Here is a 13,950-nt window from a genome sequence, read left to right as displayed (position 1 = left end):
CCTACAAAGCTCTCCCTCTCTCTCCCTCCCTTTCACCTACTTCTATGAATGAACCATGACAAAGAAACAAATAGACCAAATGCAATTCTCTCAGACAATCATAATGCTGATTTCTATAGCTATATATACCCTATTCTATTGATCCTTAACGCCGAGACCCACAATGGTATTATTAAAATACTAGACAAATGGCCGTTCCAAGGATCCAACCCAGAAAGCATTGTATATACGAATGCGAAGAAAGATATGAAATTTTGCCCACCTTCGATGCTGCAAATACCTTCATTACCTCAACTGCAATTGTATTCCAAGAATAGTAATTTTGATGTATATTTTTTTTCAACACTCAAATTTGGGGACAACCTCATGTCTCCAACGACTGGTGGATCACACTCGTTCGGTATGTCTCACTCCGCTGGATCAACTCCTGATGCGTTCCCTGCTCCACACACCGACCCTCTTCAATCAAGAAGATCTGGTCGGCCCGATGAATCGTGTTGAGCCGGTGAGCAATTGCGACGATCGTGGTCCGTCCAGCCAGAGTAGCCAGCGCTTCCTGAATCCGTTTCTCAGATTCAACATCTAGTGCGCTTGTCGATTCATCCAACAACAACATACGTGGCTTCCGTACCAATGCTCGTGCGATAGAAAGCCGTTGACGTTGACCACCGGAAAATTGCTTCCCATCCTGGCTGCACATGGTCTGGTATCCTTCAGGCAGTCCCATGATCACGTCGTGAATGTTGGCCATGCGACAGGCTTCCTCGATCTCGTCCTGGGTTGGTTCGTGGCCGGGGCAAGCCCCGAGCCCGATGTTGAAGGCTACCGTGCCTTCGAAAAGCACGTTCTCTTGGGGCACCAGAGCAATGTCGTCACGGAATTCTGTCCCCAGCTGGAGTGTGACATCCACGCCGTCAATGATGACCGATCCGGCTGTCGGCCGGTAGAATCGCTCCAACATGGAGAAGGTTGTGGACTTTCCCGATCCACTGGGACCAACCAATGCACAAAACTGCCCTGGTCTGATATTGATATCGAGCCCCTTCAAGATGGGCCGTTCTGGTCGATTCGGATAGGTGAAATGAACCCCCCGAAGTTGAGCCCCAATGGCACTGTCAGACATCCGCTTGCGTGGACCACGGGGAGCATCCACCGCTTCAACATCCTGCATGGCCGCCTTCTCCTCGAGGAGGCTACTAGAGGGTTTGAAGCTATACGATGATCCAGGGGTGAGTTCCTCCTCTGCGGAACGAGTAGTGAGTAGCTCGACGATGTTTGATGATGCAACTCGAGCCTTAGAAATGTCCGGAGCCAAGGCAAACATTTGGCCACAAGATTGGGTACTAAAGAGCAAGGCCGGTAGAACGATGAAGAACTGAGTCTGGGAATAGAGGCCAGCGGCGATCTGCTTCGAACCCCACCAGTATGCAAGCGCATAGACCAAGTTACTAATACTGAACGCTAACGCCAGCCAAACATTACCATGGACAATTGCTTTCATAGTGTTTCGGTAAGGCTGTATTAACGCCCGGCCAAACACCTCATACGACTGCTTCTCCAGGGAGAAGGCAGATACTGCACGGATGTTATCAACGGCTTCCACGGTAATCGCCGTGGCTTTAGCGAAAGCTTTTTGGTGCCGTTCAGCGAACTTGGCCTGGACCCGGAGCTTCATCATACCGGCGACCAAAAGCACAGGAATAGTTGGGAACAAGACGATCGTGATTTTCCAAGCGATTGCAAAAGAGATCACCAGACCAGCCACAAGATTCACAGCGGTGGCCAATAGAAGACCGATTGTCGAGCCGGTGATTCCACTGAGAGCCGAGGCATCACCAGTGATATAGGTGATTAGTGTTCCTGGTGTGCGATCATCCATGCCGTGCCATTGCAACGTCTGGCCTAGGAGAGACCGCAGGGAAAGTACCCGGATGCGATATAAAATCTTATCGGCCGCCCAGCCGAAAACAGCACCACCAACGACATTGGCAGTGAGTTCGACGAGGGCAAGGATGAAGAAAAGCAAACCATAAAGGTTGCCATTGTGGCTGATAGCATCCGCACCATTGCAAGGGTTCAAACTTCCTACAGTATGACCGAAAACGATTGCTTCGGCGGAGTAGGAACCACCGATAATGCAAGACATGACCAGTCCGATTAAGATTAATGGCAAGTTCGGTCGCATGAGAGAGAAAGTGTACTTAGTAGTAAACCATCCTGATCGCTTCTTTTTCTTGTCTTTCTCACTGCCATCTTTGGACCCAAGCGGCGCCTCAGCTACGACTGTGTCCTCCGTGACGTCTGATCCGCCGGTACCACCAAGACCACCTTCCTTCTCGTCAACGGCCTGAACGCTTCCTGAAGTGGAATAATTTCCGCGGGGTGCATCGCTGATTGCATCTTCCGAAATCACAGCATCTTCAGCATTCAGCTTGCCGAGGTTCTGAAGACGCACCATATCCGCATAGACGCCGCCATGCGCGATAAGTTCCGAGTGGGAACCTTCCTCGGTAACCCGGCCACTCTGGACCACCACAATCTTATGAGCATCTTTGGCAGTTGCTAGCCGGTGTGCAATGGACACAGTGGTGACATGTTCGGATACTTTAGCCAACGCCGCCTGTATCAGTTGCTCACTGGTGGAATCAAGCGCGGCCGTCGCTTCGTCCAGGATTAGCAGGGTTGGCTCTCGCACCAAAGCGCGAGCCAGTGCAATCCGTTGTTTCTGACCTCCACTTAGCTGATTTCCCGCCGTCCCGACACTGGTCGAGAGTCCATGAGGCAGGCCTTCAATAAAATTCAACGCGTTGGATGTAGCAGCGGCCCTTTTCACCAGATCAACAATCTCGGCTACGCGACTGTCACAAGCAGACAGGGCATCTTTCTCAGACACTCCGCCTCTAATTTTCTCCGCAAGTTCCGGTAGGCTGGCATCCATAATGAATGGTGCCAGTTCCTGATGGCTAGCATGTGCCGAAGAAACAAGGCCGTATGCAATGTTTTCAAGGATCGAGCGGTCCAGTAAAGATGGTTCTTGTTGAACAAAACCGATATTTCCACGCAAGTAGCGGACATTGATATCTCGGAACTTCGTCCCACCAATGGCCACATACCCGGATTTCGGATCATAAAATCTCTCCAAAAGAGAGACAACCGTCGACTTTCCACCACCAGAGGGTCCAACGATGGCAGTATGTTTTTTAGGTGGGATGACGAAGCTCATGCCCTGGAGCACAGGAACATCCGGACGAGATGGGTAAGTGAAGTTGACATCGTGAAACTCGATATCCTCCTCGCCGAAAGCCGCCGACTTGTCACCCTCGTCCGACGTTCCATCAATAGCAGATTTCCGGTTGATGACCGCCAGAAGTCTTTGCGAAGCACCAGCTGCGGAAGCAAAAACATGGATAAAGGGCGCAACCTGACTCAGAATAAAAGAGGCATCGATGAGGACAAAGATTACTGTATACACAGCACCCACAGATACGCCTGAGTTTTCATTGGCCACGGAGTGGGCGATCATCTGAGCGCCTTCCCAGAAAGCCAGTGCGTTTGCGGAGTAAGCAACGAAATAAAGGAAACCAAGCTGCGCAGCATGCGTGCAGGCTTTCTTCAAGGCGTCCATGTGAGTCGCTGAGAGATACGAGGCGAATCGCGTCTCCAGGCGATCGTTGGCATTGAACGCATGGACTAGCGTCAAGTGCGACAAGCTGGATGAGGCGATGGATGTCGCGGAGCCAATGTTTTCGGTTATACGGCCTGCATACTTCTTGATATAATGGCCTCCAAGCAATGACATGACCATGAAGCAAGGGACCACCGAGATCAGCATTCCCGCGATTTTTGGCACTTTGATGAACGCCACGATATAGGCGGCCACAAAGTATGAAATGGTGGTTATAACCAGACCTACCTTCTCCGAGGTCCCCGACTGGATTACCTCAACATCGCTGACCAGGCGCGAGATAATGTCACCGGAGGGGAGAGTCTCGATGAAGTTTGCGTCCTGCTTGATTATACTCTCGAAATACCTCCTACGATAACGGCGCGCGAGCCGTTCGCTTACTGTGCACCAGCATGACGTGTGGATGTAGATGAAACAAAAATTCGCGATAGTGATGTATATCACATACAACACCTTCGTGGTCACACTGTCCGAAAGCTCGGTTGTGGCGTCCGCTGACGCCGAGCAAGTGACGGTGTTGAGGTCGTTGATCAAATCACCAAAGACAATGCCGAGCAATGGGAAAGGAACTCCACCAGCAATCGCAAATATCGTACCACAGATTATGAGAAACACATCTGTTATTGTGTAGTCGAGCGAAAAGAGCAGTTGGATGTACGAAAAGCACTTCCCAAGGTCCTCCTTGGTCGGTGTGTGTCTTTTTACGGCTTGCATCTGGTACAAAAACTATATCAGCATACGCCGGGTTTCCCAGAAGGCCAGCCTGTAGGAGATGGCCAAATTAACCGGGACAGCAACATACGAAGCCATTGTTGGTATCATTCGGACCCTTCTGTCCATTATCAACATTCTCAGCCTGTGACATGATGATATGTGTTTAGGAAACCCCTGCAAGTGGGAAATAGAGGAATGGTACACGCGGCAGTCTTTGCCGCGGGGTATCAAGATATATAAGATCCTATCAATCCCTCTCGTGCCCAGCACAATTTCAATGAGATGGGAACCAGTTTGTCTCGTGTTTTTCTCCAATTAATGTCGGCAGTGCGGTCCTAGAATCTTGTGGCCCAAGAACACTCACGGAGCCAAACACAGAAAACCAAGTGAAAGATCCAATGCAGTGCACTTGGTCTCTTAAGTTAGAACTCGAAACTCCCCACAATTGGTCAACCAGCAATGGCGGGAGAGCGAAATGATTCACTCAGACAAACACCCCCAATAAGCATCCCCCCGGGGAAAGACGATGCTGGAAAACTGTGGTCAGGCACCGCGTACAAGTGACACCAGGTAGCGAACAGGAAGGGTCAAAGAAGGAACAGAGGAGGAGAGACCAAGAAGAAGGGAAAAAAAAGAATTTAGCTAAGACACCATGACCCATGCCCACAATGGACACGCTAGAGGCGAGGGGAATTTAGCATTACAATGGCTCCGGTTGCGGCGCCCAGGTTCAAGGCTGGGACTAATCATTAATTGACGCCATGGACAACAGCGGCAGACCCAAAGCTTTGTTCTGCAAAAAGCGGAGTAGTCAAAGAGCGAAATGGTTGGGAGAGCCAGAGGTTACGAACTTACGAGGGGCATGATCTCCACTTGGCAGGGGAGTGAAGAGGGGCGGTCTCTTGGGTTACTATTGCCTCAGTGGATATCAGTTAGATTGATAATTTTTTCTTTTTTTTTTCTGTCATCTCGTTGTTTCCCGCCCAGCAATGTAGGAAATGATCGACCAATCCAAGTGGGTTTCAGGCAGTGTGAATTTTCTGATGCAGAAGCACGGCACGAACCGACTATTGGGCGTCTTGTCCAGAGCAGTGGGGCAAGGCTCATTAGTAGTTGTGTGGCTCCTAAAGCTGCGTTAGTAGCCGAGGGTATCGTCCTCGAAGAGGCCTTCTTCTGGTTAGAGAAGGAGAGGCGGAGTGGTACGGAGTACGAAAAAGAATCTCTTTGCAAACAAAGATAAAAAATCGGGTTGTGAAGGTCCGAGTCAAGTATGCGCATCATAATAATAAAACGTTTGATATTTGATGATAACACTGGCGATCCATTACAGTTCAACGTAATAGTCATTATGCAATGGAATCGGACAGATGCAGAAAGACAGACCTGTCGTGGGGTTTCAATTAGTATGGGATTGAACTCAAACGTTCGTTGCGAATAAGAAAGATGGGGGTTTGGGCGTGGGAGATTTTTTATCTGATAACTTGAACTCTGTCGAGAATCACCTGCAGTCTCGTCACCAATCAGGGCCCGCAGTCGTCGCCCGTAACGTACTAGTATTCTAGAACCGAGGGGAAAAGACCCGATCGCAAGTTCATGTCGTCGTGTTCTTCTCCTTCCATCACCTTCTCTCTTTTCCCCTGATTGTGTCCACTCTCAAATCCATCCCTTATGCGCCAATAGTCAACTATCCGAAGTAATTTGCGATTCACAAGCCTCACAGAAATGATTGCCTAGTCCCAACAGCCAAACTAGATAATAGCGTTATTACTTGATCGACTAGCCCCATTCGAAGACCCAATTCCAGCCCAGAAGTGACGAATTATAGACTCATGGATTTTCCAATCTCGTCCATGATGGGGTTTTATTTGGCCCGTCAGCACCCACCTTTCTGGGTTTGGGAGATTTGGATATACTCCCATCCTCGTCACACGAAGAAGTTTTTTATTGATTTTATCTAATCTGATTGATCGATAACGACGAACCTGTCACCCCTTCACAGTTTCAGATGGGTCCCTTGGCATTCCTCACCTTCCTTCCCAATCCCCCAGAAAAATGAAAATAAATAATAATAAATCAAACTAAAAAGGCTAATCAAGTTAGCGTACATAGATCTACATATTACGACTCACAGCCCAACATGCCCAAATAACGTGGTGGCTACTAATTGCTAGAATACAGGGCACAAAAAAAAAAAAAAAAAAAAAAAAAAAAAAAAAAGGGTGTGGGAGTAGACGATGACCCGAAAAGACGAAGAGGAAGATACTCGAATACAAAAGTCAAGAAAGTTGCTAGTGAATTCTTGTTTTCTTGTTCTCTCCCCTTCCCGTGGGAGACACCATTGACTTACGTTAACTTGTCTCCGGAAATCGAAAAAGGGGCATTCGAGGTTGAATCTAATCAGATCGGCATCTAATCAGATTCGCGGAATTTACTTTATTGGGTACCGCCGATGATCGGTCCTGTCCGACTCTTCCGGCATCACCTGTCGCTCGATGATATACATCTTTCATCATGATAGATGAAAAGATCCAAATAGCTGGAGTGCTTGAGTTGTGGCGATCCTCCTTGAAAAATAGCCTCAGTACCTCCCAGTGCCTCTATGACCAAGTTACCTAACGCTATAAAGAGCATGCTGTAGCAGACAGTAGATCTGGTCAACTTCTGGTAGCTTGTTCGTTTAACCTGCGATTGCAAGAATAATTCAAAAACTAATGCATTTGTTCATACCAGTTGTCAACTAAAATTTGGGTCAAGATCTATCCCTCTGCCGTGTAACATAGCACGAGCTTGTTGGTGGCGCCTTGCTAGTGGCCAATGTAGCTCCAGGATGCTTCTTCAATGACGAAGTTCTCGGATGAACTATTGGAGGAGATAGGGGTACTTACGGAAAGTACCTATTGGAGGTACTAGTAGAGGTTCGGTGGAGAAATGACACAAGTTTGGGTCTAGTTATACGGTATAGGCGTCCCCTTTTTGTCTGGATTCTTTTGATAAAGGTGTTCGCAGAAGGCTCGAGCGGGGTGGGAAAGTCATAGTTGGTTTTGGCAGCGTCTATCTTAGAGAAGTAGATGTGGATAACGAGGGATGTGTACAAATATGCCTAACTGACAGGAGACCGGGTATTACCGAGCAAGACGAATACAACGCATTTGGAATGGTTGATGACTCAATGAGGGATGGTAGAAGTTCGTGCTGATCGAGTGACTGAGGTTCAGTTTAAGTTAGACTAAACACACGTTACATTGGAACATGCTGCTTTAAGCCCTATTGAGTATGAAGCTATGCGATAGCTGATTTGATATGGCTACCCTACAGACCACCCTAGGAAACTCATTGATACTATACCACTGTATATTCATCGTACGCTGAGAGAATCTGTTGATATATAGTTAGGTTGTTGCTAACCTTACATTGCTGGGATTGTTACGTACACTAATAGTTCTTTGTTGGCATTACAAGGGCCTTATTGGCTCCAATTCCATCAACAGTCCTCAGTATCTATTATGCTCTACCAATGCACGGTATCCTAAACAATAATCTTCCAGTAACCCTAATCCAACGGACCCAAATTCCAATTATACAAAGGGGTATATAAGAAATCACTGAAAATCCCAAATCAAAAACTGCCAGAAACATATCAATACCCAAATTGCTTAATCAAAGCATTCCTCAGCACCTCCCCCTTAACATCAACGTCAGCATCAACCTCCACCGGCCCAAAAAATTCCCCAAAGACCTTAACCAAAACCTCTTCACTCAACTGCATATGCTTCCCAGGAACAGACCTGAAAATCAATTTCCCTTCCTCATCCAACTGCTTTAGCCCAATCCAATCCTCCCTATAGATATCCCTCTCTCTCAAGCCGACAACATCCCCGGTCTCCTCATCCAGCTCCCCAAACCACGCACTCTCCTTCGGATGCACCATCTGATCCTCTTCAAACATATACATCGCAAAAGTATTCAACCGCCGCAGATTTTCCCGGTATGTGTCATTCTTTTCCTCGCGCTCATTATTCACATCGGCAAGAAAATTGCTACTGGCCAGGTACTCATCCAGCTCGGCCGGATCGCGGAAATACTGTGCGGGGACGAAGCGGCTCTGCACGAAGGACGACCAGCGTCCTGCCCGGAGGAGCGCCTCCGCGCCGCGGCAGATCCAGTCACCCCAGCCGCATTCTTGGAATTCGGCAATGCCGTTATGCTGGCTGCCGAAGGTGACAAGGTTGTGGACGGGCGGCACGTTGCAACGTTCGATGTAGCCACGGAGAAACTGGCCTCCTTGGGAGAATCCGAGGGCGTTGATTGCCGGGGCCGTGCTGAGGATGCGGTCGGAGGCGAGTTGGGCGCAGATGGTATCGATTTGTTCGCTGACGTTGCCGAGGAAGGTGGCTTGGCGATCGCCAGATGCAGTATCTGAGAGATGGATGAGGTGGACATAGGTTCCTGGGTTGGTTTTTTCGGCGAGGGAAGCGACGGAGAGGAGGCCCTCGCGTTGGAAGTCGTCGCCTAGGCCATGCCAGATAACCAGTGGAAGGGGTGCGGATTCAGTGGTTTTTGGCTGTTGGAGAGGGATGGCAGTTGCCAGGAAAGGGATGGCTAGAAGCGTGAGGGTACGCATGGTTGTGGTCTTTTTGTTGATGGATGTGGTCTGGTGAGTTGTGAGGTTGAAGGAAAGTCAGTATAGATGAATAGGCTGCAGTTGTTGTACAGTGAGGCTGCGGTCACGAGCCCCGAACATGTGATCATGCAATGCAATGTATCCTATAGATCGACACCATCCATCACCAGTAGAACTACAAGTCTAGATAATACTAACCAATTCGCAGCACTCAATGATGATTAAGCCAGTCTACACATATCAAGGATACCCATTCGTGTTTTCCATCTATATACACATCTTGTCCTATCTACCTAGCTGATCTTTTGGTTTTGAGGATATCCGGTAAGCTATCACGGCTACATATATACAAATATCACAATGTCATAGAATGATAAACCGCATATATTCACAGAAGTTAACTCGAACCACAAAAGCACACGCGAAACCTTTTTGATGCAGACTAAAAAAGCATAGCTCGGGTGGGTAACTATAGGAAAGTCTATCAAATCATACGCCATTATCGAGGGAGATAAGTGAGATGGCAAAAGAGGGACAAGATTCGGACAAAAGGAAACCGAAAATGTAATGCAGAACAGAAAAGAGAACGTAATGATGGGAAATGGTATAAGACAAAACTAGATATGTGCAGGGTCAGCAGAATGGTAGATGAGCGGGTGCTTTGCAACCATACAAATGAAAACTAATAATGAATGAAAGGACAGAAGCGAGCATCGGAAAAGTGAAGAGTAGTAGTACTACATCTATAGGTACACCATTAGTAGGGAGGGCGCCCAAGTCCTCTACTCACGCCTCGTCGCCCTATATTGCCTCGGGCCTTCCGTCTGCTGCCCCTCGTCTCCGCGTCCGCTGGCGATAAGAACCCATCCAGCAGCTTCTGCACGTCAAGGCGAGTGCTATCAATATTCTCTGCATACGGCTCAGCACCGTCAGTGGCAGCCGCCGCCAGACCTGTGCTCGATCGACTTTTATCTCTGCTGAGAGACCGGCCAGGCGACATACCAGGCGTCCCTGCCTTTCCGTTCGTGACAGATGGTCGGCGAGGTCCGGGAGCAGTTGAAGGACGACTAGCCGAAGCCGATCGCTGCTGACCATTCGAAAGACCTCCTTGAATAGATATAGATGGGGGGATGGGCGGTACAGGTGGAATATCATCAGCATCTACCATAAAAGACAAAGCCGAGGCCTTGGGGGTTTCTTCCCCATCGAGAGAGATCCGTTCGCCTCTGGAAGACCGGGGTTTGACCGAGGCACCATCGTCAAATTCGGACAGCGAATAGCCACTGACCATACTGTCGCTACTGGAAGAGATCACACTTCGATTCGAGCCGTCAAGTCGACCCCTGAGCGGGCTCATTCGCCGGGCCTTGCCTTCTTCATTGACAGAGAGGACTCGTCTCAGTTCATTCACGTGGACCGGAGATTCTCTACTAGAGCTGATGAGTTGTGAGCCTGATGAGTTCGGCACGCTAGTTCTTCGGGCACTCTGCAGACCAGCTGCAGATGCGTAAGCACTTTGTGGCATGGATGCGTTTGAGCTTGCTGATGGAGAACTAGTACCATTCTGATGGACATGGTTGCGTATAACCAAGGTTCCGGTACGCGATCCGCTCAGGGATTTGGCCTCAGCTCTTTCATTTTCAGCAGCTGCCAGGCAGGCTTCTCTTGACCATGGAGATAGCATCTGCTCCCTGACGGCAGGAGGAAGAACGTTAGCCTTCGGTGTAGCTGTGGACGCCGACATGTGCGGCAGAACAGGAGCTGTGATGCTTCGCGGTGGAGACCCGACAGACCCCGGGGAGCTTGGAGGGCTATGAGTAAGCAAAGTAATGAAGGAACCATAAGATGCTTCGATTCGCTGGATGAGTTCTTCACCACAGTCAAACGGAATCAGTAGGCTTACGTCCTGAGCACCGCGGCCAGTGACCTGGACATTGCTGTTGTGGTTGATCTTGTCAAGATTGACTGGTGGCAAGCGGATAGTCTCAAGCCAGACGCCGAGCTGTTGTCTTTTCTGAACTTCGCTCTGGATTCCGTTGCCAATCTTAGAGGTGTCCAAGTCGAACTTCTCAGTTAATGCCCACAGGTAGCCATACACCAAACTTCCAATATTCACCAGGGCAGGGAAAGACTGGCTATCAGCGGTAGCCATATTTTCCTGAAGTTTCAGCACCATGGGAAGTCCGAATCTAACAGCGTTCACGCCAAGATGCTTTACCAGGCTTACTAGAAGTAGATGAAGCAGCATAATCTCGGAAGCAGACGCCGGGCGATCAGTCGCAAGGTCAAAGATAGTTAAGTGAAGTAAGCGAAGGAAATTGGACTGCGCAATTAGAATGACCTTTTCCCTCTGATTTCCGCTCATGCTGACAGTGCGCTTTCCAGGTCTTTCCGTGATGTCTGATAAGTCATTCTTGGCCGGTTGACTGGCGGGCCTGCCGGTTCTCTCCTTAACTTTAAGATCATCGGTAGTTGTTTCCAGGTTCAACCAGGTCAAAAAGGCATCGACATATGCATACCGAACATCCCTGTCGGGTTCACTCAAAAGCCACTGCGTACCTTCCCATACATATAGGCCCACCTGATGTCTGGATTCCGCGGTTACTGTGAACCCTGGCCGCTTCGTATTAGCAACAAGGAGGATATTCTTGATGGCTCTGAGAGCTGTGATCTTTGCGCTGGGCAGAGAAAATGCTATTGGGCCACCATCCCCAGAAGAGACCATAGCACTGGCGCCTCCCAGTGCATCGGACTGGGTTGGGGACGATGTTATTGTCTGCTCGTTGCCCCTTGAAGGTCTGAAGCGAGTCAAGATCGTCCTGACCATGTCAACAACCTGCTCGCCATAGTAGATGTGCGTTGTGAGATTGCCAATACACTCCTGCAGGAGTGAGAGCACCTCTGTTCTTTTCACTGAAAGCTCTAGAACTGTTGCATGTCCGTTTTGCTTCTCGTCTGGTGTCGACTTTCCAGCCCTTGGGGGTGATACCAAAAATGACATATGACGTAATAGACCCAGTAAGACATCGATAACGCTAAGTCCAATCATATTCACAGGGGATTTTAACAGCCGATCAATCAGATAGGTGATGGCGAACGATTCGTCCAGAGACTCTTCTGTTGGAGGGATGTCGTGCAGAATATCCATAGCGGCTACCAAAATAATGAAGCGAACCTGAACAGGACACCATTTGGCGATCAGTTCAATCAACGATGTGGCCCAACTGTCCTTGTGATTCTGACCTAGGCCATTACCAGTTACCCGGCTTTTGCGCAAGATGAAATCCAGCACGACCTGAGTCGTAACACGAATCTGGCCGCGGCTGCTCCCGTTGACGACAATCTGTTCCAGACACCGCAAAGCGAGCAATCTCATATCCATCTCCGCTTTTCGATCCATGTCAGCGGTATTTTGAGCCGCCAATGACGCATCTCCCTCCACCGCGTCGACCGTTTCTACGGTGGCCGTGCTAACCCGGCGTCGGTGCGCAGTCTCTGATTCATTCTTGTCCGCTTCAAGGAGTTTCAGTTCGAGAGAGCCAACCAGATTATCTTCCGGGCTGTAGAGATTTTCCAGAATGACCGGGAGAATGACCCGTATCGAATCTCCGCCATCCGCAGCCAACCCCGCTTCGGAACTAACCACGCCCTTGATCGCCCTTAATCCCGCCGTCTTCCATCGAACCGTAAGCGGAGGACCCGCGGCGGGCCTCGATTGCGCAGAAGGGTCGCCCTCCGCAAAATCCGCATACGACCGCACCACTTCCCGGTACTGTGTAGCAAAATCCTGTTCGGCAGATAGTGCCGCCATATCTTGATGTCGGCAGAAAATCTCGAAGGTCTCAATGGAATCCTCGACCATGGAGATATCCTGCGAGCGTACGACCGTTTCGAGGACTGTCATGACCGACCGTGCGTAGATCGGCAAGTCGCGGGGAACTTTCTCGATGAGCGCGCTCAAGATCTGAAGCGTAACCTGCACATTTCTACACAACGCAACGACAATGTCAGCCGGTCTTTCACCGCAATTTCCCGCAGATTATGTGCCAATTTCATCCATGACCGCTCGCTTGCCCTCCCCATTGTAAACTCACCCTATCTTGCGGCGCCACACATCCCGAGCTGCTCTTTTCTCCAGAAAGGCGCCGACCTTTGTCAGCTTGCTGCGGCGGGTGCTCACATAGTAGAGCAAATACGAGAGTTCACTCGAGTTCGGCTTGACCACCTGCACACCTTTCTGGTACTGTGGATAGCATTTCAGGACCAGAACCTGGTGTTTCGGTCTGCATTTCTGACGTACACCCTCCATCGGCTAGGGTGCCCGGGGGAGGCTATTCAATGTCCGTGTTTGGGGTTTCAACGGTAAAGGACGTCAGGCGCGATCCCGGAAAGTGCCAGGGGTAGTGGCTGGGAGGTGCAGAATTTAGTGGGTCAGAAAAAAGAGTCGGGAATCGGACATGGAGTCGAGGTAATTGAATAGTTTAGTGCACGCGTCACGGCCACAATGACGGTAGAAAATGAAGTCCAGGGCAAGATAGTCAAGTCACCAAGGGGTGGGGTCTGTCCATCGGATATATTAGGTAGTAGTCGCCAGCTATGTCGGGGCGGGTCGTCTGTACCAGGAACGAATGGTAAGTAAGGAGTGACACTACGGTGTTCCGGCAGTTCGATTGTGCTCAAGGAATGCGCAGCAAATGGATTACGCAGAATGGTGTGTGCGTGTGGAAAGGGAAGAAAGAAAGGACGAAAAGAAAGAAGGATGGGAGTTGTTCGTTCCTAGTGACGGAGTTAAGAAAAGCAACCTGTCGGGAAAATCAGTCTGTCTCTCTCTGGCCCCGTGAGACTTGGCGATCGTTGTCGATTTAAGGAGTCTGTTATCACCAGGCCTACTGGTGGGTTGTATTTCTGGCGTCTATTAAATTTTCTTTTT

At 49.5% G+C, this 13,950-nt stretch overlaps 3 protein-coding genes across 3 annotated transcripts; all 3 read right to left on the bottom strand.

Moving 5' to 3' along the window:
- Positions 1–364: 364 nt before the first annotated feature.
- Positions 365–4,550, bottom strand: BDV38DRAFT_277161 (ABC transporter ATP-binding protein; the record flags this gene model as incomplete). Its single annotated transcript, XM_032058416.1, has 2 exons — positions 365–4,399; positions 4,488–4,550. 2 exons carry the CDS (start codon positions 4,548–4,550, stop codon positions 365–367), a joined length of 4,098 nt encoding a protein of 1,365 aa, XP_031919196.1.
- Positions 4,551–7,752: 3,202 nt separating this feature from the next.
- BDV38DRAFT_232829 (palmitoyl-protein thioesterase family protein) lies at positions 7,753–9,050 on the bottom strand. The gene has a single exon (XM_032053085.1). The coding sequence runs from the start codon at positions 9,018–9,020 to the stop codon at positions 8,037–8,039; it is 984 nt and encodes a 327-aa protein (XP_031919195.1). The 5' UTR covers positions 9,021–9,050; the 3' UTR covers positions 7,753–8,036.
- Positions 9,051–9,259: 209 nt separating this feature from the next.
- BDV38DRAFT_232826 (uncharacterized protein) lies at positions 9,260–13,928 on the bottom strand. Its single transcript, XM_032053084.1, has 2 exons — positions 13,115–13,928; positions 9,260–13,006 (listed from the first exon to the last, which is right to left on the bottom strand). Exons 1-2 carry the CDS (start codon positions 13,327–13,329, stop codon positions 9,778–9,780), a joined length of 3,444 nt encoding a protein of 1,147 aa, XP_031919194.1. The 5' UTR covers positions 13,330–13,928; the 3' UTR covers positions 9,260–9,777.
- Between the last annotated feature and the right edge of the window lie 22 nt (positions 13,929–13,950).

Source organism: Aspergillus pseudotamarii (genome assembly GCF_009193445.1).
Source record: "Aspergillus pseudotamarii strain CBS 117625 unplaced genomic scaffold BDV38scaffold_2, whole genome shotgun sequence".
NCBI lineage: Eukaryota > Fungi > Ascomycota > Eurotiomycetes > Eurotiales > Aspergillaceae > Aspergillus > Aspergillus pseudotamarii.
The sequence above is the reverse complement of the archived record's forward strand: the minus strand, read 5'-3'. Positions and strand labels throughout refer to the sequence as shown.

Excerpts from the sequence above, each read along its gene's own strand:
- BDV38DRAFT_232829 (XM_032053085.1), bottom strand. The coding sequence starts at position 9,020 with ATGCGTACCCTCACGCTTCTAGCCATCCCTTTCCTGGCAACTGCCATC.
- BDV38DRAFT_232826 (XM_032053084.1), bottom strand. The coding sequence starts at position 13,329 with ATGGAGGGTGTACGTCAGAAATGCAGACCGAAACACCAGGTTCTGGTC. Across the intron at positions 13,007-13,114 it reads GTGTGGCGCCGCAAGATAGG|AAATGTGCAGGTTACGCTTC; the intron begins GTGAGTTTACAA and ends TGCGTTGTGTAG.